The 26570-nt window shown below is 48.0% G+C and overlaps 1 protein-coding gene across 1 annotated transcript in view; it reads left to right on the top strand.

The window, feature by feature from the left end:
• TRPC7 (transient receptor potential cation channel subfamily C member 7) overlaps positions 1-26570 on the top strand; it is a 173561-nt gene that overhangs the window by 135766 nt on the left and 11225 nt on the right. Inside the window, exons 6-8 of the mRNA XM_045075655.1 lie at positions 2615-2848; positions 6802-7066; positions 21883-22078. Of these exons, the coding sequence (XP_044931590.1) occupies positions 2615-2848; positions 6802-7066; positions 21883-22078 (695 nt within the window). The remainder of the gene's footprint in view (positions 1-2614; positions 2849-6801; positions 7067-21882; positions 22079-26570) is intronic.

Here is a 26570-nt window from a genome sequence, read left to right on the forward strand (position 1 = left end):
TTTTGGGATATTTCCTACTGCGCAGCCTCTGATGTGATACAGACATGCAAATCTTAGAAGCTATTTCAAATAAACAAAGCCACAACCCCTCTGAACAGACGCTCTCAAATTACTTTTCTCCTTAGAGACACATTTTGTTTCAATTCCTCCTATGTAACAAACTACTTTCACCAAAAAAAGGGAAAACTCTGATTCAAACTGTCCCAGGGCAGAGGAGACACAATCCAGTGTGGCCAAATGGGGGCCTGTGACCAAGTCAGCCATGCTTCTCTGCCCATGACCATTTGTCTGCTCCCAGTATCATCCTCGACTCCAGGCTTTGTAGGCAGTGAAGTCCTCAAAGGCCACTGTATTATAATGTGGTCAGTTGCCAGCGTGCTTGTGTTTGAAGTCTGGAAGAGCACCAGCAAATGGCTGGGGTGGAACTGTTGGGGGACTATTGGGGAGAGCTGCTCTGCTGAACTCCAGGACATACGGACACAGACAGAGATCACAGGAATATGTGACAGCCCAGCTCTGCAGTCTGGACTTTATCTTAGGGTTGAGGAGTATACTGCAGGGGGACGTGACCATGATCCAACGTGTGCTTGAGGAGTAAGGAGAAAAGAAGTGAAAACTGAGTGGACAGGATGGATCTGGGAGCCCACCAGAGGAGGATCTGCAGAATGGCAGTGATCCAATGGGGACAGTCTGAGGAGTCAGGACTGCAAGACAGGGGGTAGTGGGCCATGGGGGGACTAAGAGTTAGGGAGGGATGAGGAGGCCAACTTAGGGTATACTGTATTTCTGGCACTGGCAGGACATCCTCTTACAGCAGTCTCTGTATAGTGGAAATTTAGTTTCCAAGCACTTAAGAAAAATCAGAATTTATTTCCCTGAAGGACATCTGCAAGGAAATGAAAGACAAAGATGCAACCGTGGACACCCTTACTCAAGGACAGAAGGGAAAACAAGAATGGTCAAAGCCTTGGAAAGCAGCAGCTTTTAAGGGATGGGGGGGGGGCGAAGGTTGAGGGTGGAGGATGAGTAACAAAGGAGGATGAGGAGGGCCAGTGAGGGAGGCAGAGGATGGGGAAAGGCAAGCCCTCATGTCTGATGCACAGGAGCCAAGGAAGTGCCCAAAGAGGCAGGCAGTGTTAACCTCTGGGGATTGAGTAGTCACTTAGCCAACCTCTTACTACATTAACTTCCTAAGTATGCAGGCACAGCATGGCTGGTTCTTCATCAAAACTTTCCCAGGTTTGAGTAGCTATAGAAACTGTTTACTATCGTTTACAAAATATTCAAGTTTTTTCTACACATCACTGGCCTTGAATCCAATTGTATTTCCTGAAGAGACAGAATAATAAGAGTGGTCAAGAGGACAGACTTCAGGGGCAGACCTTCCAGATTCAAAACTCCAGATCTGCCTTCTGCCTGGGCACAGTCCAGCTCTCTGTACCTAATGAAACAGTAAAGCCATAAAACCGAGATAATAGATGTACTTCCTGTGTTTTCTGCCAAGATTCAGTGGAGTTAATACATTCATACACCAAAGAGGGCCTAGCACATAGGAAGGGCTCAAAATGCTATAGAGTTATTAAGTTTTAATAACCTAAATCATTTCATTTTTAATAATTAAGAGAATAGCAATATAGTGCAAATCTACATAAGCCACATATCTAACTTTCCAGCAGCCTTACAATAAAAATGGTGAAATTACTATTTTATTTAACCCAATTTATCTAAAATATTGTCACTTCAACATGTGATTGATATAAAAAAAAACTGAGATATTTTACTTTTTTTTTTTTTAAGTCCGTGATACCTAGTATTTGGTATGTTACACTTACACAGCGCCTCTCATTCAAATGGCCACATTTCAAGGGCTCCATGTCCACATGTGACTAGTGGCCACCAAACTGGCAGTGCAAGTACAGATGGATACATACCCAACTGTCACTCTAGGTCACCTCTCATGGTGGGCTTAGAGGTGTGGTGGGGCAACGAGCAACATTTTGTTTACATGCCTTTACATTATTCAATAAGTAGCAATTAAGGCCCATCTAGGACTGGAGGTATCTAAAATCCAAGAAGTTACTTTAAAAACTAAAGAAACAACAACTCAAAATAAATGCTCACTGAAACAATCACAGAAACATATCAAGTGCTCCAATGTGGGAGTTAGGAGAACGGGGTTCCAGGTCTTCAGTAGGACCTGCAGAAAGCCCTTTCCCACCGCCCCCGCCCCCGGACCTCAGTTTCCTCGCCTTTCATTTAGAACGGGAGGAGTCCTTAAAACCCTCTCAGTTCTTAAAATGCACAAATACAGGCCCCTCTGTTTCTCCTGTATTACCTCCAAGAACCTAAGAGAGGATGAGAACTCTCTCCTCACCTCTGGAGATGGTTTACCTGTAAGCAGAGGGCAGGTGACACGTATTCAGGCGGCCTGAGAACTGTCCGTTGTTAAATCTGCCCTTGAAGAAGACACGTGTCCGCGCGCGGCTGGCTACGAGCGCGCTCAGTTCTCAGGAGCTCCCACGTCCATTCGTACCCTGGTTCCCTCCGTGCCGCGCTATGGTCACAAACGCCCAGGGAACTGGTAAACGAGCCTGAGCTTCTCACTCTCCCGCAGGAATGATTTGGTCCGAATGCAAGGAAATCTGGGAGGAGGGGCCGCGCGAGTACGTGCTGCACCTGTGGAACCTGCTGGATTTCGGGATGCTGTCCATCTTCGTGGCGTCCTTCACCGCCAGGTTCATGGCCTTCCTGAAGGCCAGCGAGGCCCAGCTGTATGTGGACCAGCACGTGCAGGACGACACGCTGCACAATGTCTCACTTCCGCCGGAAGTGGCCTACTTCACTTACGGTGAGTCAAACGAAGGGCGCTGCTCCATCACGTCCCGCCCCGCCCTCCGCCCTCCTGGGGCGTGGCCACGGGCCCGTGGCACCACTCCACCTGCAGATCCCTTTCCAAAGAGGTCCTGCTCTGGGCAGCACAGACAGCTTCATAAAGCGTGGAATTAAGGACTCTAAGAAATTAATTTTTTGTATGTGTTAAGAAGGATGGATTTGTTTTGGAAAGGTTCTTAGAACGTTTCTGGGAGTTTTTTTGTTTTTTAAATAAAGATCTCTTTTTATAATAGATTTTATTTATTTATAAGAGAGAGAGAGGGCACAAGCAGGGGTAATGGCAGGCAGAGGGTAAAATAGGCTCCCCGCTGAGCAAGGAGTCTGATGTGGGACTCGATCCCAGGACCCTGGGATCATGACCTGAGCCGAAGGCAGACGTTTAATTGACTGAGCCACCCAGGTATCCCCAAAGATCTCATTTCTGATGTGAATCCAGGAGCACTAGGAGGAAATGTAGAGATGAAAGAAATGTCCTTCTATACTGGATTCCTGCATTTTGTGCAAAGATGGGCCCTGATTCTCACACTCAAAAGTTCTTTTCTCATGGCCAAATTAGTTTTTTGGAGATACATTAATTCTTTCAAACCACAAGACCATACAGTATGAGGTAGTAGATTGAAATTTTAGGAAGAGTAAGAGTTGTAGCATCCATTTATTAAGGACTTACTAGATGCCAGGAACTGTATAGACATACACCATAAACTCCAGTCCTTACAAACAGCTCACAAAAAGGGGTCTTTTCTGTCCCTATTTTACAGATGATGAATGGGTTTCCATGGCAGCGCTCGCAATGTTCTCAGAAATATGGGAATGCCTTGGGTAGCAAGGGATCCTGGCCCAACATGAATTGAAAACCATGCAGAATGGCACAGTGCTTATGTCCCCAGGCTTTGGAGTCACACCTGGATTCAAACCCTACTTCTATAGCTTACCCTGAGTTTGCCTAACTTTTTGGAGCCTTTATTTTCTCGCACATAAAACCAGGATAATACCCTGGTTCTTTTACAGATTAAATAAGATAGTGCATATGAATTTTGCACCGTGCTCTGAAAATATTAAGTGTTCACTAAATGGTAACATTTATCATCAATACTGCCTATTGGTTCATTTTCCTGCTCTAGCATTGTACTTTCTGTTCTAAAAGGGAAAGAGAAGTGGGAAGAAGATACAGATCTCTTTTATTGTTACCAGTAAACTAGCTGGACACTTACTAGGCATTTATTAACAACCGCTGCTCCATCGTGAAGGGTTTGAGTGTCAAAAGTCCCTGTTAGATGGCTCCAGGAGTCACGTGGCTCCTGTGACGTCAGAATGTTCATGGTCAGGTGAAGTCGTGAGCTGCCGAGGACTGGCCATTTAACACAGTAGTTGAGTGCTATCCATATTCTATATAGATCATGTCACATGTAAATGTGGTAGGGACACAGCTCCTGAGAAACGAGGAATCTTCTAGTATTACAAACCATTCACTCTTTTTTCGTTGGTTTAGCAAATTCAGATTTGTTAAAGGCCAAATGGATTTGTGTATTTTCACCTCTGAGCGGTTCAGGGTTCATTAATGAAGAGATGAGAGAATCTTGATACTAAATTGGATAATTTTCTTAATGCCCTGATTCGGCCTGCAGTCACTTGTGACTTCTGTTCCTATTAAGGATTGTGTTAAAGTCTCCCCAACTGCAAAGTACTGCACATTGTTGCCCTTGCTTTGAGGTTCACCCTATGCCCTTGGAAATCTTTTGGCTCAGAGCTGTGGCTTGTGTTGCAGTTGCGGGACAAGAGCGCCCCCTAGTGGTCATCCAGGCCGTGGTGCCTTCCAACCTCTATAGCTCCCAGGCAGATTCCAGTTTTCCAGGTTGGGATAGGGCAATATTTCTCATGGAAAAAGCGCCAAAAAGAAGAAAATCCCTTCGTCTGAATCATCATACTGCTCTTTGCTTTTACACCCATCGTAACTCTGACAAACCAGTCCAAGTAGAACAGTTTTTCACTAGAAGTCCTGGCCTGGCCACCAGGGTCCAAGAACAGCTAATCTATCTTACTAGATAATAGAAGTGGTTTTATTATGACAGCTGAGGTTTAACATGGTAAGTTATAGGAGGGGGGAAAAAAGAAATTCCTTTTTGGTGTCTCTTTGCAGAAGCCAATTCTTATTTCATATTACCCAAATGTGTTATTTATCTCCTGGGAGGGTGACAGATATATTGGAAAAACGTAATTTGTTCTCCTTACTTGTCTTTCCTAGACTTCTGAGTTATGATCCTGATGAGAACATAGAGTCTATAATTTTATTGTATTTCCAAATGTAATTTAGAACACACTACATGAAACCTTGCAGCAAAGAGAGGCCTGGCTTCCCTTACTAAAGGTTTCTTGCTGCTCTTTATTATTATAATTGTTTAACACAGTCTAGTCTTGAAAATAAAGGATAAAATCCCTCCTCCATCTCCCTAGGGGTGTCAAGAATTGCTATGTCATCTCCTTGCTATCTGCATTTACCTGGCTTTGAAAAGGACCCCATACCCCTAATCCAATCTTGAAAATGGCAATATTAAGATCTACTCTACAGGACTGTCGCTAGAATTACAGCTAATGTACGTGTAAGGGCTAATTTCAGTTTCTCGATGTTTCTCAATTTAAGTTTCACTTAGCATTTCTCAACAGGAAGACTCTTGGCTTTTTCACAGAGGAGTTTTCATGGTATGGGTCTGTCCGGAGCATTGCAGGGTATTAGCATCTCAGTAATATTCCTGCCCCGGCACTGTGACAACAGCAGATACCCACATTCAGACCCCAAGGATAAAGATGGTGCCCTCACCAGAGAACCCCTATGTGTCCTGACACGTAGCAGGAGCCCTACTAGTGATGGATGCCATTCCTGGTGCCATAGGAACACTTACTTCACAGCTTTGTTCTGCTGCAGAAATACACTCCAGGCAGATCAGACCCTCCCCAGAGGTGCCAAGCAGAAACTCCACAGCCCAAGACAGGTCCCAAGACTCTTGCCATCTGGAACAGGGCTGGCAAACCTGGATGACTGGTCACCATATTGGAGACCTTCGCTCAAACCCAGAGCAACACTTTCAGACACCGCTGCCTGAGAAACAAAACCCTAGAGCATTTTCTCAGGGAAGACCCTTCAGATTCCTGGCCCCATGTGGGCTCATGTGTTTTGATTTGTGGCCCATCCAAACCTGTGGTATTTCAGTCAGGCATGTAACAAACATTTAGCAACACCTGCTGTGTGCCAGAGCCTATGCTAAGCACCTTACGTACAAGGTCGTATTTCATCCTCACGACAGCTCTGTGAGATTAATGATATTATCCCCAGTTTACAAATGGAGAAAATCCAGTTCTAAAAGGTTAATTGACTTGGTTGTGATCATACAGCCAATGAGTAAAAAGGCCACTGTCAAGCCCGGGTCTGCCCGACTCTGAGTCCATGCTCCTCCCCACTGCTTCCCCATGATGCTTCCGCAGGGGATGGGGCAGCCTCTGCTGGTGGAGCCCAAACATGGGCAAGGAGGACAGAGTAGTGAGCAGCATGGAAAGTTCCATGACAAAGGGTGCACACAGGATACTGCAGGAGCAAAGAGAGGAATGGGGAGCCTGTCCCCAATTGTGGGAGTCACAGAAGGCTTCCTAAGAGAGCTGACACCTGACCCAAGTCTTAAAGCATGAGTGGGAATGAAGTGGCCTTGAAGTGAGGGAAGGGTGTTCCCAGCAGACGGGCCAACATATTCGCAGAGGGAGGGTGATCCCAGTGTATTGGGATCAACTTAGAGACAAGGGCAGGAAAGGCCACAATGAGGTCAGACACCTCGAAAGATGTCTAACTGCTTTCTCTGCCAGAGACAAGTCAGCACAGCAGAACTGTCGCCCCAGTGAGTAACCCAGCTTGTTTTCTTTCAGCCAGGGACAAGTGGTGGCCTTCAGACCCTCAGATCATATCAGAAGGGCTGTATGCAATTGCTGTCGTGCTCAGCTTCTCTCGAATAGCGTACATCCTGCCAGCCAACGAAAGTTTCGGACCCCTGCAGATCTCCCTGGGGAGGACCGTGAAAGATATCTTCAAGTTCATGGTCATTTTCATCATGGTATTTGTGGCCTTCATGATTGGGATGTTCAATCTCTACTCCTACTACCGAGGTGCAAAGTACAACCCAGCCTTTACAACGTGAGTACCCCCAGGGCTCTCCTCAGAGGGTCTTCCTGGGCTCCCCAGGAATCCTTCGGAGTCTTTGGCAGGTGGCTTCTTATAGAGATTCATGTTTCCTTGGTATTTCTACAAGTTCAGGCAACTTTCTTTAAGGGTGGCTTAGAGTTCAGGTGCTGGACTTGAAAGAATCCAACTTTTAAGCTGTATTAGATCTTCAATTCTTTTGCCACTTAGATGCTGTGCAGCCATGAGCAAGTTCCTTAACTTCTCTGAGCTTTCATTTACTTATCTTTAAAATAGGGATAAAAATAATATCTGCTTAATGGGGATAGTATGAATATGCAGGGAATGATACAGTGGCCACATGGTACGCTTTCAATACGCGGAAGGAATTATTATTAATTACTATTATCACTGCGTTCACCTGTGCTACCTAGAAAACAGAGCCCTGAGCAACTGTCACACACCGACACTTTACTGGAGAAAGGCAGCTGCAATCCAAATGCAGTAAGACTGAAGGAGAAAGGAAAGTGAAGTGGAGGAGGAGCGCGAGCGGATGAGGGTGCTGACCAGCCACCATCTATCAGGATGCACAACTTGGTCATGACACACTCTCTGGGGAGATTATACAGAAACACCGCATCTCCAAATAGCCCATCAGAATGAGAAATAGACAATTTATCAGCCAGAGCCTTCCCATCTGCTGTCTTCCATTAATCAGACTCGCTCCAGAGGACATGAACTCCCCTACCCCTCCAGGGCAGCCCTGGGGAAGCCAGAGCCACATAGTGTGAGAAGGAGGCATGCGGGTGTGCGCAGGTCAGCAGCTCTGAATGCCCAGCTGGGCAAGCCGGCTCCAGGGCGTGGGCACTGAGCAAGTCCGGCAGCGTCACGGGGTTCAGCGCAGAGGGGAAGGGTTGGGCAGGGAGACAAGAGGCACGTGCACAAGCCTGAAGCAAGGCACTGTCGAGCCAACGGACCTTAGGGTCCAGAAGTAGCTGCCACACGCTGAGCAAGACAGGTGCCATAGCCTCCCACGTGGAGATGGTACTGAGTCCCCGGAGCCTGTGTCCATGCAGACCCAGGGCTCCTCCGAGGTGTGGGGGATGTCACGCGGTGTCCTAGAGGACCATCAGTGGCACTGAGCAGTGGTCTAGGAGCAGAGTCAGGCAGACCTGAGCTTCCATCCTGACACAGGTGTTTACTGGCTGATGACCTTATGCCAGGTCAGCTGATTTATCCGTGCCTCTCTGTCCTCACCTGTAAAATGGAAATGACTCCCTGCCTTGTTCATAAATGCCCTTAGGAATAAAGAAGGGGTTATGTAAGGGCTAGTGTGCTATTTCCAGCCTAGGTCCTTCCCCGGCCTGCCCAGGCTCAGAACTCCTCCCTGCCTTCTTCAAGGTGCCACCCAGAATCTTGAGAGAAGGACAGTCACATCTCCAGACACGTGACTCCAGCTGGGACCTGCAGGGTTAGCACTCCTGACCTGGGGCCCCAGGAGCCCTGAGGAGGCCTGGGATTTGTTTCTTAACAGGTATAAATGGCTGAGCCCAGCTACACAGGTTTCCTGAGCAATTCCCAGCTCACTAAATTCTTCAGGAATGTGAATGACAGAAGGAACAGAAGAAACAAAGCCAGGTTCAAGGTGGTAGGGTCAGCGTTGGACTGGGAATCTGACCATGTGAACTTGGGCTCCATCTCTCTTGGCCTGGGTGTTCTGTGCTCTCTCTCTCCCTGCTCCTCACAGGGAGCCTGCCCTACAGGCCCAGAGCTGCTCAGAACATCAGTGTCAGGACACAGGAGAGAATGAAAAGGGTCACGATTTAAGGGCAGGGCTGACCTGGCCATAATTCTCAGCTGGATATAGCTGACCTATACAGTGTAGCTTTGGGATCAGGAAAAGCCATGGGGGGAGCACCTGGGGGGCTCAGTTAAGTATCTGCCTTATATATGAGTTAAGTATCAGTTGTTAAGTATCTGCCTTCAGCTCAGGTCATGATCCCAAGGTCCTGGGATCCAGCCCTGCATCAGCCTCCCTGCTCAGCGGGAAGCCTGCTTTTTCTTCTCCCACTCCCCCTGCTTATGTTCCCTCTCTCGTTGTCTCTCTCTGTCAGATAAATAAATAAAGTATTTAAATTAAAAAAAAGAAAGAAAGAAAGAAAAAGAAAAAGCCAGGGGGAAAGAGGAAAGTGGAAGACAGGGGCAATACAGTTGGCTTGTCCCAAGTCCTGGGAACCACATGGAGACCTTCCAGACAGAAGGGACCCAACCAAAGAGGACCCAGGTGCCCCAGGATGGGGAAGGAATGAAAAGATATGGGGGCAGTGAGTACGGTAGAGAAAGGATGAGATATTTATGGCCTTGGCAGTTCCTAAAATGGGACGTGCAGCAGCAAGACGGTGTGATTGAACAGGGAAACAGTCAATAGAGCAGCGAGGTGTGGAGGAAAGAATGGATTTTTGTAAATGTCATCTTTTACCTTTTGACTGCTCCCTGGAGCAGGTCCCCCTAAGAGATCTTTCATCAGCAGAAAGCCATGTTAGGGTAAATGAGATGTATGCTCTAGGGGACTCAGAACTATTCTGCATGCCAGCTACGCTGATGATAAAATCGATTGACCCCCCCACCCCCACCTCAGGAGAACATTTGCTTCAGAGTAACCCATCTCCAGGCTGCCCTGCCGAGCTTGGGATTTTCCCTCTGGCCTTCCTACGGGGGAAGGGGGCTTCTCTCCTGTGGAATTTTGAGCTTGTAGGGTAAGATGGGTACCCTGTCTGTTTCTACAGAGTCAGAAGACTCAGTCCTCCAGAAGGGAAATTTGGGCTAGAGCACATGGCAGGTATCTTCCCCTCAACCCCACACTTGTCATGTTGAAGGGCAGCTGGGGTCCTAAAGGCTGTTCCAGAGGACCCTTCGAAAGTCAGCTGTTAGGCTAAGAGACTGCTGTCCCTGATGACCCCTGCTCACCCAGGAGCAGTACAGTCCCCGTTCAGATCGCAGAAGCCAGTCCCACCTGAATCCCACCAAGTTACAGTGTTATCCCGAAAGAGAGGGGTGGGGACATTCTGGGACCAATGGAAAGAGAGGAAAAGTCTCTCTACCAACAACAGACCCTTAGCCCTCAGCCCAGCCCAGCTCCGACCCCCAACATGTTCTAGTTCTTCCCTCCCCAACCCAAATTCCCATTCCCTCCATCCAACAGACCAGTGAGAGGATTAGAAGAAAACAGACAGCTTGAACTAATTCTGCGCAGGTATAAACAAACACATGGATGAACAGCCTTAACTGAGATCAGGGGTTCTCCAATCACACCAGACTCATCTGGGAAAATGGCTAAACTGGGGACGTCCCAGGCCTGACCCTCTAGAGAGTCTAATTGCAATAATTAGGGTAGGGCCCGGAAGTCTGGATGAATAAGCCACTTGGGGAGCTCAGCGAAGAGCTAGACAGTGACCTAGACTGACGCTATCCAACCTCATCTTTACTCACACGGAGAGAAAGAGGCCACTCTCGGCTATGTGCATTTCAGAGACAAAGGGCTTGTTCACCCAAGGGAGTGTCTTCCTAGGAGACTTCTGGCTCTGCAGATGGGATTTGCCTTTGTAAGTTCAAGTCAGAACAGGTAGCCAGATCCAGCATCCAGCAAGCTCTGGACAGTCAGAGTCTGTGAACGGTTCCCAACTTGTCAGCCTCCGTCCACTTCAGAACCAAGGGCGCTCTTGAAGATCTGGGTTATTTTTCTCAGCCGCTGTGCCGGGGGCTGGCTGAAGGAGGGCAGGGACGTAAGTGCCTGGGTCATTGGCTGGTGAGCTGGGCCTGTCTGGGCATGACAGATTGTGCACCTGCTGGCAGCTCATTATCCCCAAGTAGCTTCTGTGAGAAACTGCAAATGTCCAAAGGGGAGGGAGAGACGGCACTCAGACAAGTTTTATGCTCTCAGAGTACAAAATCAAAGTTTCCCACGACAGGGGTCAGGAAGCGGAGAGAAAGCTGAGCAAGGCACCAGCCAGACACTGCTCTATCTTGAAAAAATTCTTTAAGTTTTTTATTCTGTTAGGAATTTTGTTCGCATTAGGAATGTATTTTTGACTTTATCGTGGAAGTCTGTAGACAAAGAGGATTTGCCTTTTGAGGGGGTCATTTGGGGATTTTCAGCCTAGAAACTTATGAAAACCATGGGGTCCCAGCACTGTGGTTATGGTGTTAGAAAAAGAGAGACAGGGTTGGCTCCATCGGCTGGGCGTTTGACTCTTGATCTCAGCTCAAGTCTTGATCTTAGAGTCGTGAGTTCAGGCCCCCCGGTGGGCTCTGTGCTGGGCATGGAGACTACTTTAGAAAAAAAAAAAAGAGAGAGAGAGATAGAGAGACAAAAAAATCCTCAGCTTGTGGATGAAATGCAGCTTGGGATGAATGTGTACAAAGTGGGTAGCCTTCCCTCTACTCTGAGGGTGACCATGGCAGGACAGGTACACAGAGAACGGGAGGTACTGGGGCCAAGGAGGTGACCCAGAGCAGGGACGTGAAGAGCTTTCTGACACCACTCACGACTCACAATGGGCTCCTGGTCTCCCCCTTTGGGTGAACTTGGCTCCCCTAGTTCATTCTGACTGGACAGTAAATGGGGGTTCTGCCTCCCCAAAAACAAGTCAGCTGGCCTTTTCTGTCAGGCTGTTGTGGAGTCAGCTTCATAGCACAGCTGGGTTGAGACTTTTCTAATCAAAAATAATACCTCTCCTAAGGTTATTATGTCTCCTTAGGAATCATTTTAATGGAAGGAGCTTCAGCAGTGCTAAGCAAAACTCGAAGCTTCCGTTTTCCATGACAGTTATGGAAAATTTGCACGTTCTGTAAAGGGTGAGACTCATTTGGCCACCAGGAGCAGGAGGTGCTGATTCAGCTCCCCCAGCAGTGCAAAGCCACAGAAAAGCCAGCTCCTCCTTCCCATGAATCTGGGTGGAAGGGTGCACTGGGGCAGGGGGAGAAGCTCTGGCAAGCCTGCCCACACATGGCCCAGCAATGCTGTCTCACCCTGTTGTTGAACAACTCCTTGAACACACACATGATCTGCTCTCCCACTTCCTCCTCCAAACCATGGAATGACAGATATCCATGACCAGAAAGCTAAGACTCAGAGAGATACTAGACTGGCCCAAATCCCAGAGCCAAGGAGGGGATTTGAACCCAGATCTGCATGACTCCTGTCCTCCACATTTTGACCTACAATTCCCAAGAGTGGGATCCCCACTCCTACAGCAAAGCCTCTACTCTAAAATGGAGGGGGCGGGGGTCTCTTGAAAAGTTGGGTCACTTTCTTGCAACACAAAATTCTAAAGAAGAGCATGCTGAATTCAGATGTGGTTATCACTGAGAACCTACGTACCTTGTCTCTAAATACACAGCCTGAGCTTGACCCCTGGGTAAAGTAGGTTTCTATCCCAAAGTGTGCTCATTTGAGTGACAGCTACGCAAAGCCACGTTCTGTGTTTGCCCTGGGATGACAGGGATTGACTGATAAGACAATCCTCTTCTCCCTGAGGAGCTCGTAGACAAGTGGGGGATTCGGAAACACATAGCCTCAGTTGTTACACCACGTGATCATCATCAGCAGGTACTGGGGCAGCACGGTGACAAAGAAGCACTGAACGCCAACTGGCAGAGTCAGGGAAGGCTTCGTGGAGGAGGTGGCCATGGAGGGTCTTGGAGGATGACTTGGAGGGTATTCTAGCCTGCACAGGGGGTAAAAGAGCAGAGGATTTTTGGGGAAAAGAGGGAAGATTATATAAGGTGATCCAGATTCTGAAGGGTGTTAGGGTCCTGAGAAGGAGTTAGAGTCTCTGCTAAGACCTTTTTAAAAGAAAGAAGATCTGCCTTTGGGGAGTGTGCTGGGGCAACTGTGCAAAGGATGGACTGGAAAGAGTGGGAGGGGAAGCCCCAGCTCAAGATTTTATCGTGACTGAAGCCAGTCGCAGCTCCTCCCCTCATGGAACTAGCAGACTGGTTGGGAAGACAGATGTTAATCAAAAAAATCATAGAATGGGGGCATGTTTATAAACCAGGATGTTCTGCAAGAAGGGAACTTGAGAGAAAGGCAGCTCCCAAGAGTGGGGAATGTGGTCTGTTGGGTGGCTGGGAGAGGGAGCCACCTGAGAGAGGTCAGGACCCCAAGGAGTGGCAATGGCATGGAGAAGGGACACTGAGGAGGCTGGAGTGGAGATGTGGCGACTGACTGATGTGGGGGTTGAGAGGGAAGGAGGATGATTTCGGGCTTTTGACGTTGGGAAGGCCCCAGGAGGATCTGGGAGAGATCATCTGGAGGAGCACAGGATGGAAAGAAAGCCAAGGTCCTTGGTGACTCAGGGGAGAAAGTGGAGCTTTAACCTTCCGCGGGACCCCTACGCAGCAGAGCTAGAGGCAAAGACTCAGATTCAGGTTCACACTTGGTGTCTTGGGTGAAGTTCGTGTCCTACAGGCTGAAGCAACCAGAGGGTCTTGAGAAGGACGGCCCCCTACTTAGCACCGGGGGCCATGCAGACACTTGCTAAAGGAACAACATAGGCTCTTCAACTAAAAATGCCATTCTGTGCTTTGCAAACAAAAGATTCTAAAATTTCCCTGGCCCGTGGAAGAGAAAAAAAAAGGAAATAAGTGAGACAGATGAGCCAGAAGAGCCCCAAGGTATCGCTAAGGGAGTGATGGACCAGTGGGGCATCCGGACAGCCAAGAGCCGTATTGCCAAGAAGGGTCTGGCTGCAGAGGAGGGCCCTGCAAGGGCTGCGGAGTCTGGATCCCACTGCCAGCCCTAGTAAAACTCATTATAACCAAGAGAAACCAAGGAAAGGTCACATTGTGGCGTGGCAAGACCACGGCTGTCTACCATGTTCTTGGGGCAGAACACACTGCCCGTGTCTGTCAGTGGGAACTGGGAGTGGAACCAGCCTACAGGGCTTCAGAGGGGACAGATTCTTCTGGGTCTGTGCTGAAATCTGAGCATCTCTGATACAGAAGGGTTACAACATAGTTTACCACATCTTGAAAGTTAGAATTTTGCCTTTCATCGTTTAAATGCAAGCTAGGTATAAGGATTTGGGGGAATGGGGAGTTTACTACAGCCGCTGTCATGAGGAGACAGTAGCAGGAAAGTCCTTAGACGTGGTGGAACAGGCAGCCGTAGTCACGGAAGGGGGTGCGGCTCGGGCTCAGAGAGCCCGGGCATCTGGAAATGACCACTGTCTGTCAAAAAAGGCGTTTGAATCCTCTTCTTGGCATAATTCTCTAAGAAGTGATAAAAATATAGCTCTTTTCCTGGACTAGTTCAGAAGAATGATTATGCCTGTTACAGCAGGCATTCCACTACCATATAATGTGTATTTATGTCCTTTCCTCATGTTATTCATGACATAAAATTTTAAAAGCCTGGTACCTTTAAGCTTCTGCAACAGGCCGAGAGCCCACAATTCATGAGGGAACGGCTTGATGGTACCCAGAAAATGTGCTCTCTTTGATGATGTCTTCACAGCACACTTTCAGGCCCTGCCCCGCGTCCTCCATCTTGTTCTCAGATTGATTGTTGCTGCCTTCATGAGGAGAAAGCCCTACCTTTTTATCAATAACATTCCATTCTAGGATGGAAATGGGGTCAGACTGTCCTTCCTCAAAGTGACAGAATGAGGAGACCAGGCTGTGCAGGGTTAGCTCCAGAAATACTATCACAAGTATAGTTCTTGGGCAGGCCTGAAGCCAGCCGGCTAAGACCAAGTCACCTCGTGCCTCATTTCCTCAGGATTCAATCCTTCACTGACCAAAAATGTTGACTGAGTCCCTACTACCAGCAAGGCACTATCCATCACCGATGACAAAGCCGTGTGCCAGTCAGCAGGCCCAGCCCTCATGGAAGTCACACTCCTCTGTGAACAGTAAAAGAGAGACAAGAGGCTGAAGATAGTTTAAAGACTAAACAAAGAGACAGAGGTCATTATAGATTAAGTGCTGAGGGTTAGGAAAGATATTAAAACACTGAGCAGAAGAGTAACGAGGGAGGCCTCCTTCGGCCAAAATGTCAGACAGGAGCTACCTGAGCTGGTGACAGTCAAGTTTAGCCCCACTGCATGAGGAGGCTAAGGTAGGCGGCCACGCGGAGACAAAAGGGAAAGTGTCCTCCAGGCTGAAGAAGTGCTGAGATGTGGCAGTCTGGAGCCAGCAGGGCTATGTGAGTGGAGGTGGGGTGCCAGGAGTCTCACTAGGAGGGGCCTTGAGGCCTCCCAGATGACAGGAGAGACTGTCAGCCCTGGGAAAGCCACTCAAAGAGAGGGCCAAGGTCTAACTGCTTTTTTCAAAGGGTTATGCTGAGAACCTTTTAACCTGACCCGGGGGCCTCCTGCGATTCAGAAAGAAAGAAAAAACTAATGCTAATAATAAGTGTTATTATTATGCTAATAATAACACTGATGGCACATGGGTTAACCTGCCAGGCAGTCATCTTTCATGCACTTCCCAAGCAATCAGTTAACTCCTTGAATCGTCACAACACCCCTGTGAAGGAGAGATTGTAGTTTTCCCATGGTACAGCTAGATAAACAGAAGACACGGAGAGGTTGGGACATGGCCTGAAGCCTACAGGCAAACCTGACAGAGAAAGTGAGTTCTGAGGACCTCACCAGAGCCCCCCCCCCGCCCCGAGCCTGGGATCAGCCCCCCCCCCCATTCATTCATCAGAGTCTACTGAGCGCTTTCAGTGGTGCTCCATTCTGTACCAGGGTCTGGAGCTAATGGCAAAGAAAACACAGCCCTGCCCTCGGAGGAGCAAGCAGGTCCCCAGGCATCCCTGAAGGAATAAATCTGGGCTTCACAGGCTTTGTGCACCCCTGTTCCTTGGCACTGATCCGGGGGCAAGCCTCCTCTCCTTCTGGAGACATTGAATCCAACTCCTCATTTAGGAGCCGGGATAAGCCAAGAGAGGTCCTTCAGGGAACACAAGCTTGTGGGGCCCAAAGGCCAAGCCTCAGGCTTCCTCAGGCACTTGCCTCTGTGTGCCGCCCTTTGAGCCCAGCCTGGGTGCTCTGGATCTATGGGTGCAGGCATTAGGGAACCCCGGGGCTCTGGTGGGGTCTCCATATATTTCAAACACTGTTATTCATCATCCCAGCCTGGATGCTGGGATGCTAGCCTCCCTCTTAATTTTAGCCTGCTCTGTGCAGATCGGGGTAGGTAATCGAACTGAACTGTTTTATGGGGAAGGGGGGAGGCAGAGTTCCCACACCAGGGGGAGGGCATCATGGCATTCTGAAGCAGCAGCAATTTTCCTAACAATTGCCCCCAAACCCTCTCCTTGTTGATCAGTTTGTTCTCTGAGACCCATACACAACCGCCTCTTCGGGCAACGTGTTATTAAAGCCCCATTATCCAGGCGAGACGGGCCTGGGAGAGCGCTGATTACCAGGCTCCCGCCTTCTGCCTGACAGATCAGCCCCAACCTTCTCCCCCGACACACCCCCGCACAGTGGGAGCAGTGTGAATCACAGCCCTATTCAACATCACTCACAGGAGCTCGCTCTCTCTCCCTTCACTAGGAGCACTGCTTAGGCTAGGGCGGCCTACTGACTCCACTTTCCAGTCCCTTCCACGTACAAGCCAAGAGTCAAATGTCATAAGACAGCCTGAGCTGGAGAAGTCAGAAAGAGGATTTGTGTGAAATCAAGGGTTTGTGATGATTTTTGCAGGTGGGAAGGAAGATAGTCTTGTTCAGTGAGGTCAATGGCATATGAATGATTTAGCTCCATTCAGCCCTGCCTGGCGGCCCTGGAGGGGCCCACAGGGCTGGGTGTGATCCTGGGCGAGACCAGGCAGGCAGGCTTGCCTACTCCAGACTTTCAGCATTCTGCTGCCCTGCTGGGTTTGCTTTAGGTGGGACCTCCACTTCATTTAATCTTGACAGCAACTTCCCTAGGAAGGCACATCTATTCCCTTTCATAGGTGAGTAAACAGAGACTCAAAGAGGTTTGGTAACATGGCCAGATACCCACAGCCAGGTCATAGTGGAGCTGGGATTTGAACCCAGGCATGCACCTGTGCTATTCTCACTCCTCTATGTTCCTGAAGCTTCCCGTGATTGATACAGCTGAAGGAGTCTGTGACTAACTCTGTAGGTAGCCAGAGGGGTTAGGAGGAGGACGTGGAGCCCGTGACCACTATCCCTTTGAGTAAAGAACCTCACATTTAGCCTTGAGACCCACTGGTTGACAGTAGGGGTTTTTTGTGAGACAAGTAGCTTCATGGTGATTATCAGCTAAGCCAGTTCCAAGATACTTTCTTCCTAAAAGATAGCACCCACCCTCCACAGTGACTGGCCTTCTCCCCCATGCCCTGGGTCCCCTAGCTCCTGAAAATTGTGGGTGATAATTAATTCATGACTCAGGGAGCATCGTGACCTCATGAAATATTGAGGCCAGCTCTAGTGCCCAAGCTCTTGGCATTAGTAGCATACTATTTGGCTCCCTTCCAAGGCCAGCCTTCTCTCTGAGAATATATTATGGTAGGTTTCCAAGGTCAAAGTAACACAGCCTTTTCCCACGCAGGTCAGTGAGGACAAGTTTCCTTTATTTCCTACCACATATTAAACCAGAGGATGCCACTAGCATGACACTTCAAGTTAATTATGGAGCTATTGTCACCCTAAAAAGCATCGTTTTCATAGAAGTTTCTTTCCCCCCTTTTTCCTCCTGCTAAGATGTCTGTCATTTTCATATTGATTAATAAGATCTCTTTATATAAGAAAGACCCCCAGTATCTGACACTGTCATGTGTATTGGAGATACAAATTCTTTTCTCACTTAGTCTTTTGACCTACATTGTTAGTTATTACATCTTTGTTGTATATGAGTGAAGTTTTATGTTGTCAAATCCCTCCATCTTTCCCTTTCTGGCTTCTGAAACATCTTCCAGCCAAATATTATATAAATAGCAATATTTTAGTCTAGCCTTCTATTGTGTCATTTTTAAACATTGAGCTCTTCAATTCTACTCAGAATTTAGTTGTATAGGTGGAGCTATGAATAAAATTCTGTACTGCCTCCCATTTAGCCCAGCTAACTGTGCATAACTCAGCCCATGAGGTCCCGTCTGAGAGACAATGACAACAAAATTAGTCTATTGGGTTAGTCCAGATCACATCAAGAGGGGGTGTTTACCCCAAAGATACAGACATAGTGAAAAGAAGGGCCATCTGTACCCCAATGTTTATAGCAGCAATGGCCATGGTCACCAAACTATGGAAAGAACCAAGATGCCCTTCAACGGACGAATGGATAAGGAAGATGTGGTCCATATACACTATGGAGTATTATGCCTCCATCAGAAAGGACGAATACCCAACTTTTGTAGCAACATGGACGGGACTCAAAGAGATTATGCTGAGTGAAATAAGTCAAGCAGAGAGAGTCAATTATCATATGGTTTCACTTATTTATGGAGCATAACAAATAGCATGGAAGACATGGGGAGCTAGAGAGGAGAAGGGAGTTGGGGTAAATTGGAAGGGGAGGTGAATCATGAGAGACTATGGACTCTGAAAAACAATTTGAGGGGTTTGAAGTGGCGGGGGGTTGGGAGGTTGGGGTACCAGGTGGTGGGTATTATAGAGGGCACGGATTGCATGGAGCACTGGGTGTGGTGAAAAAATAATGAATACTGTTATGCTGAAAATAAATAAATTTAATTTAAAAAAAGAAAGAGGGGTAAACAAAAGACCCAATCAATAGTGGGTCTAGCCATTGAGGATGATTCAAGCCAGTAGACCTGGCTTTACTTTAAAGGAGGTCTTTGCTATGATGACCCATTTTGCCCCATAATAAGAGGACAGAGGGATATAGATAGTCCTGAAAGAGCTTACAAGAGATTAAAAATGCATACTTTGGCTAAGACCCCTTCCTGCCCAGTTGCGTGCATGTGTTACTGCTCTGGAGGGGGTCACTTTGACTCTGGAAATCCCAGGCTCAGAATGAGTCTGAGCCTCTTATGATTAGTTACACCTGTAGGTCATAGCCAAATTCAGGTCTGGAGGCTAATCTTTGATCTATAGAATAGAAATGAAACAGGTGTAAAGATTGTACAGAAGCCAGATAACAAACCTAAAGAATTCGTATTCCAAGTGGGGGTGGTGGTGGTTGTGGAGGGAGGGAACCAAAGGAGGGGGAGCTAAGCCATGCATTTAGAGATCTGTGAATGTTCTTTTATCACAATACACACTGCTTAGTGGGCTGTCTCTGCCTTCTTTAAATTACTCTGTTACACAAAATGCCCAAGTGAAGCCATCAAGGATAAAACAGAGCTTAGTGGCAAAATGAATAGCCAGAAGCAAATGAGAAAGAAAAAAAAAAAAAACACTCCAAATCTAGGCCATTTTCCCTAATCAAAATTCAGAGAATTTTCCCTGAAAGTTCTGTAATTGCTTGCTCCATTTGTGTCAGCCAAAGGTTTGTGGGGTTTTCCAAGGGAAGCAAGGGAAGATGAATTTCTGTAAAGCATCACTCAGTTGCATACGTGATCTGTTTCGTACAGCGTCCACGGTAAGAGCGTCACCTGGGACCAGGGCCTGCCTGCCCAGTCCCTTGCTCAGATCGTGTGCCCTCCAGTTTCCCGCTGATCCAGCTAGGAAGGGAACAACTGTCAGAGAGATCACATCCTGCTGTCCTGGATTGGGGCGGTTCTGGAGTCTCTCTGCCATTGTTCCCTTCCACTAGGATGATAACCAAAAGCTCCCTTCTTAACAGAAGCCAATACCTGTAGAGAATCGTGGCCAGTGATGGCCATTTCACACAAAATGGATCTCGCCCAAGAAGGCAGTGTGTTCCTCTGTTTCTCAGAATGGCATCCGGAGCTGGGGCTCTAGAGGAATGCTGGATACTCAGTCATGACTTCCAAACTCCCAAAGAAATTCCTCCTTATTGGGATGCCTGGGTGGCTCAGTTGCTTAAGCAGCTGCCTTCAGCTCAGGTCATGATCCCGGTGTTCTGGGATCGAGTCCCACATCGGGCTCCTTGCTCGGCAGGGAGCCTGCTTCTCCCTCTGTCTCTGCCTGCCATTCTGTCTGCCTGTGCTCGCTCTCTCTCCCTCTCTCTCTCTGACAAATACATAAATAAAATCTTTAAATAAAAAAGAAAGAAAAAAAAGAAATTCCTCCTTATTAAAAGTAAAATGAATCAAATATTCCAAATATTCCAAAGTTTTCAGAGACACTGGAAACACACAATAACAACAAAAACCCACTTCAGTTTTCAGACTCTGGGATGCATTGGGACTGAGTCAAACAGCTGGCTAGACACACACATACACATACGCCCACACGGACTCACACACAGAAGAGCCGAAGATTCAGGCAAGTTAGAGCTGGATTTTGTAGCCAAAGTGACAAGTGCTAGTATTTTTGTTACATCTTGTCAGATAAATACCAATCCTTAAGAAACGCTGGTTTTTTTTTTTGTTTTTTTGTTTTTTTTTTTGAGATCTAGCTAAACCTGGCCACTTGTGGGTGAGTGCTGAAAACCTGAAATGTTAAAGAGGAAAAAAGAAAGTGCTGTCTCATAATGTACCCCAAATTCGGATGCAAACCGAAAACACTGTATGTAACCATTCAGACATTAGCGGATGCCCGGGGGTGTTCTAAACCGTCCAACCCAAACCCAGCTTTCTGATTGAATTCTCTGTTGGAAACCTGATGTGAGGTCCTTGCCACAAAGTACAGATGGTCAAACATGCTTGGGTCTTCATCTTAAAGCTAGCGGATCCTGACAAGTTCACAGTCTCTAAAGAGTCAAAGAGCAGTGTCCGAAAAGTCAGATCTCCCCCCACACTCCCCTACCAGCACCACGCGCAGTAGCTACCTTGAGTGAGCTGCATGGCGAGTGTGGACAACTGCCTGCTGAATTTGAACAAGGTGGACACACCAAGGTCACAATTCATAATTCGAATTGCTCATAATTCGACTCTTCGTTGAGAGGATATGAGATGTGTGGCTGGCCTCACTCCCCAGAGCCGGGGGGGTGGGGAAGCGTAGTAGTTAGAAGCAGCTGCTTTTGGAGATCCTAGACGTGCCTGGGTCTGCACCCCACTTTCCAGCCAGATGTGACTGGAGGGGATAAAGCTCTGAGTACCCATGCCTCTGTCTGTAAATGGAGGTAATAAGCAAGGCTGGCACGGAGATGGTCATGAGGCTTGAGGTCCTGCTTGTGACCAGCAATGCTGCTTCCATCCGGGGACACCATCCTCTCTCCACCGCCCATGGGGCTGGGTGGTCTGAGATACTCAAGAGACTATTTTAGGAAGGGCGTGGCTGATAACGTACAAGAACAAACATTTGACCTGCTGGTTCATTTTAAATGTTTAATTAATTATGAGATAAAAGTGACACCACAGCCAGGAGTCCCAATAAATGGACTGAAAGGAAAAGAAAGAGCCTTCCCTCTATGCTAGCTTTTTTTTTTTTTTTAAGATTTTATTTATTTATTTGACAGACAGAGATCACAAGCAGGCAGAAAGGCAGGCAGAGAGAGAGGAAGGGAACCAGGCTCCCTGCTGAGCAGAGAGCCCGATGTGGGACTCAATCCCAGGACCCTGGGATCATGACCTTGGCTGAAGGCAGAGTCTTAACCCACTGAGCCACCCAGGTGCCCCTCTATGCTAGCTTTTTGAAGTCTTCCTAGAAATCTGAATATTATTTCAGAAGACAGACACTGCCAGCCAGCCCAGCCCCACCGCAGGGTAACCATCAAAGTCTGGGACTTCCCTGTGAAAAGCGTCAGCAGATGCAAACTGCCTGAAGGGACTGTCTCTCCTTACAGGGTTGAAGAAAGTTTTAAAACCTTATTCTGGTCCATCTTTGGCTTGTCTGAAGTGATCTCGGTGGTGCTGAAGTACGACCACAAGTTCATCGAGAACATCGGCTACGTCCTCTATGGCGTCTACAATGTCACCATGGTCGTAGTGCTGCTCAACATGCTCATAGCCATGATCAACAACTCGTATCAGGAGATTGAGGTAAGGCCAGCTCACTGAACTTGTCCTCCCTCCCTTGGTTTCTACATGGCTGTTTGAAGCAATGAGGGTAATGACATTAGCAGCTCCTGTGAAATCAGGGGGTGCCTGTGGGGCTCGCTGGGTTAAGCATCTGACTCTTGGCTCAGGTCATGATCTCAGGATGGTGAGATCGAGCCCCACTTCAGGCTCTACACTGGGCAGGGAGCCCACTCAGGATTCTCTCTATTGCTTTAAAAAAAAAAAAAGTGAAGTCAGAACAGCACACAACCAGCATGCTTATCACACTGCCCCCAGGAGCCCTTTTCGTCAACGTGCCACATGGCAGAGTGGCCCCCCACACCAAGTGGCCCAAGCTCAGCTGAGAGAATCAGGATGTTAAATCTTTCCTCTTCCATGTGTTTCCTCGAGACAGCATGCCAGTGGCCCATGGCCAATCAGAATGACTGTATCTTTCAACCAACATCCCCTTTGCCTCTTGCATGTTATTTATTAAATACCTACTGTATACAACGTCCATGCCTGGCACTGGTGACACAAAGATGACTAAGACAGTCCCTGCCCTGTAACAACTCAGTTCCTTGAGAAAAACAGATACATCCATGAGCAAACTCCACTGCCCTGGGCCCAGCACAACTAGAGCAGTCCTACCAGGTACACAAGCCACAAAAGCAGAGAAGTTTCCAGAGGGGAGGCCTGAAGGCCATTCAAAGAGTGATACAACTTTGTCAAATAACTCAGGGAGTTCAGGAGACAATTTATCAAAATCTGAAATGCATAAGCCATAAGCTGTTGATAACAGCCTTGCTTGGAAGAACAAGAAATTAAGAAAAAAACTAAATGAGCATTCATAGGAATCTAGTGAAACAGATTATGATGCATCTGAACAGGAGAATAGTGCTCAACTTCAGGAAGGACAAAGATGTTCTTCATACACTGGGTGAGAGACCTGCCAGTTAGCGTTTAAATGAAAAAAAAAATCAAGTTGCAGAACAGTGTTCATAGTGTGCTCTCCCTTGTGTAACAAAGGAAGAAAAGGGCATACATGCTCACTTTTAATTGGTTAAGCTTTGAAAAGGAAGAAATCTCTGAAACGGTCCACAAGGAACACAGCAGGGCTACCTGTCCAGAGGCGGGGGAGGGGAGAGTGGAAGAGAAGGGGGGTGAGGGAATGGTGGGGGGGGGGGGAGGGAGGGGCTGAATGCCTTTCTCCTTAGGCCTTTTCATGCTTTCTAAATCTTATTATTGTTTTACTTATTATAAGATAAAATAAATAAGCTAAGGATTAATAAAATGCACTGACCTATTTTGAATTGACTCAACAATTGCAATCCTAGGATAGACCTAGGCAGAAGTGTGGTTTTACATAGGTGCTCATTAAAGGAAAAACGTGCAAATAGCCCATCGATTTCAGAGGGTTCCAATAAACTCTGACGGAGACTCGAGAACACTGCATCTACAATGAGGAAAAACTTGTTTGCGCTGATATCGCGCAATCTCTATGACATCGTTAAGTGGGAAAAAATGCAAGTTGTGGAAAAGCACACCTAGGAAAATCTTATTTACATAACAATACGAATGTGCATGTACAGAAAGAAAAAGCAGAGAAAGGCAGGGAAAAGCTACCACACCATTTGATGGATTGACCCCGGGCATCCTCTGGGGAAGGGAGTTAAAGGAGAGAGCTTTGGAAGGGGGCTGTCACACCTTTGTACTTGGATCTTTTATAAGAAACAAGCACTAGTGTATTTCTCAATAAGAAGAAATTAAAGACCTCCCAGAATTGTTTTGCAGGGCTGTGGAAACAGAGCAGCACAGAGTGGGTTTTCCCCACAGTTCTGGAGTCTGGACGTCCCAGATCAGGGTGCTGGCAGAGCTGGTTTCTTCTGGGTGTTTCTCCTCGGCTGGCCGATGGCTGCCTTCTGGTGGCATCCTCCTATGGCCTTTGCTCCCTGTGGGTGGGTCCCTGACATCTCTTCTGCTCGGTATAAGTTCATCCTTGATGTCAACCCAGGGCCCACTCTAACAGCGTTGTTTAACGTTACTTACCTCTTTAAAGGCCCCTATTTCCAAACACAGTCACATTCTAAGGTGCTGGGGTTTAGGGCTTCAACATATGAATTTTAGGGGACACATTTGGTTCATAACACACACCTCCCCCAAAAAAACAACATGAGCCAAGGCAGGAGGGGTGAAATAATGTAGTATTCTTGGCCTGTAAGAAGGCAGACTGCACCAGGAAAAGCAGCAAGAGGTGAGAGGGAGAGGTGAGTCAGCACGAAGCCTGAGCCTTGTCCCTACTTTCCCCTTTCCCCCCAAAGGAAAATGCAGCACTCTGTCCACAAATGAGCATATGTTGGCATGGTGTACATATTTACTCACTTACGCAGGTGAGCTGTGGCCAAGCAGCCCTCCCTGCCCTTCTGGGTCTCAGTTTCCCCAAATGTAAGAGGAACCAGATGGTGCCTGGATAGTACGCAGGTCTCCATACCACTCACCCAGGGTGCGGCCCCTTTCCAACAAGCACATTGTGCTTTGGTCCAAAGGAACGTGGCATGGAAACCATGGATTAGTGTGGAGAGATGCCCACTAGTTTGGGGAAGGATGAGGCACAGCCATGACGTCACGTGGGCCTGTGAGGTCAAGCGACCCCAGCATGGCCTTGTGCCACGAGATGGAGAGCGCACACTGCAGCCCACACCTCCTCTCAGCACTCTGGGCTTCTCCTCAAGGGAGAGCACGTGTTCCCTCCCATCTCACCAACAATGCATGTGCGAGGATCCTGAGAAGCGGAACAAGGCCACTAGACAGTGCCAGGTAGTACCCCGGCTCACGCTGGACTTCGATGAAGTACACATTTGTGAAATCTTCCGCGAGAACACTCATTTCTTCAGTCAACAGATCTAGAGCACCTACTCTCCAAATCCAGGGACCCACCTGCCTCTACATGGGCCATGCCCCCATCTTGGGGGAGAGAGGCCTCCTCCACCTGAGCTGCCCTGCCCATGTGCTCCTGGTCCTCTTGCGTCCTTGGGAGCTGCCACTGCACATCATCCCTGCTCCACCCCTAGCTTCACCCTTCCTGTCAGCATTTAAATGAGATGCTGGATCTTTAAAAAAAAACAAAAAACAAAAAAAGTAACTAAAAAAATCCTCCCTCCATCCCGCTTTCCAGCTCTTTCCCTCCTGCTCTTTCCTGCCAACTTTCTCAGAAAAGCTGTTTACACTTCTCACTGCCTCTTCTACTCATTACCTCCCACTCTTCTCCGCTCTCACCCCACCCACACTTGACCTGGCAGAGAACTACTCACCCCGGGGAGCTCAGCTCCAACACCAGCCATCAGGCAGCCTCCTCGGCCCTGCAGGCCAGGTCAGGAGCTCCACACCCAGAGGACCCCGTAGCCCTTAGCTCGACTCCAGGTGAAAGACGAGGCGATGAACAGTTTGCCATATTTGTGCCATGGGCCAGGCCGCGTGCTCCACGAGTCCACAGTCAACCCTGTGCCTACCCCCAGCCCAGGCCAGCCACAGAGTAGGTACTAGACACATGTCTGCTGAGTGACTACAGGTTGAACTCCAGGCACTGTGTTAAGTTATGGAGATGAAAATAATATTTCCCGAGGGCCTTCTAATGTCTGACACAAAGTGAATTCATGTCATTCTCATCATATGACCTATGCTAGTGTCTGTGAGGATCGGAACCCACCCCCTGCTGGAGCACAGACTCGGTGCCAATCTCAAGGCTACGAGAGGGAGGCGGCATCGTCTCCATCTCCCGGTGAGCGAGCCCAAAGCCCTTGCTGAAGTCAGGCAGCTAGTAAGGGGTCGTGTGAGCCCAGGTCTGTCTGATGCCCAGCCCCAGGCCTCTCTGCTGCTCTCAAACCACCCCACTAGGACAGACACCTGAAGAGCCTGCCTATAAAAGCCACACACACCTGCTATCTCTTAGGGGGCACGGATACCACGTCAGAAGTAATGGATGTGGGGTTTAAATCTCGCACTGCTACGAGGGAAGAGAGCATGGCTGGACTGGCTGGGGCTCACTACAGTCAGATCTGTTTCTCTCAAACGACACACGCAGAATCCCTTCACGTCCCCTGTGGTAGCACTCCGACCAATCAGAAATACGCTTGCTAATTAGAAATACGCAGCGATAAGATATACCACGGGAGCTGCTCGCCACGTGTACCTGCTACGTACGTGACATGTGTCAGGTCCACATGGGAATGTGCTGTAAGCATACAATACACACCGATTTCAGAGACTCAGTAGGGGAAAAAAAAATGTGAGTTATCTCATTAAGAATTTTTATAATGATGACACACTGAAATGATTCACATTTTTGATCTCCTGCATTAAAAAATAGGTATCACTGAGATTAATTTCACCTGTTCTGTGGGGTACCTGGCTGGCTCCGTCAGGAGGGCCGTGAGACTCTCGATCTCAGGGCTGTGAGTTTGAGCCCCACGTTGGGTGGAGACATTACTTCAAGTAA

This window comes from Mustela putorius, unplaced genomic scaffold (genome assembly GCF_011764305.1).
Source record: "Mustela putorius furo isolate JIRA1106 unplaced genomic scaffold, ASM1176430v1.1 tig00000145_pilon_pilon_pilon, whole genome shotgun sequence".
NCBI lineage: Eukaryota > Metazoa > Chordata > Mammalia > Carnivora > Mustelidae > Mustela > Mustela putorius.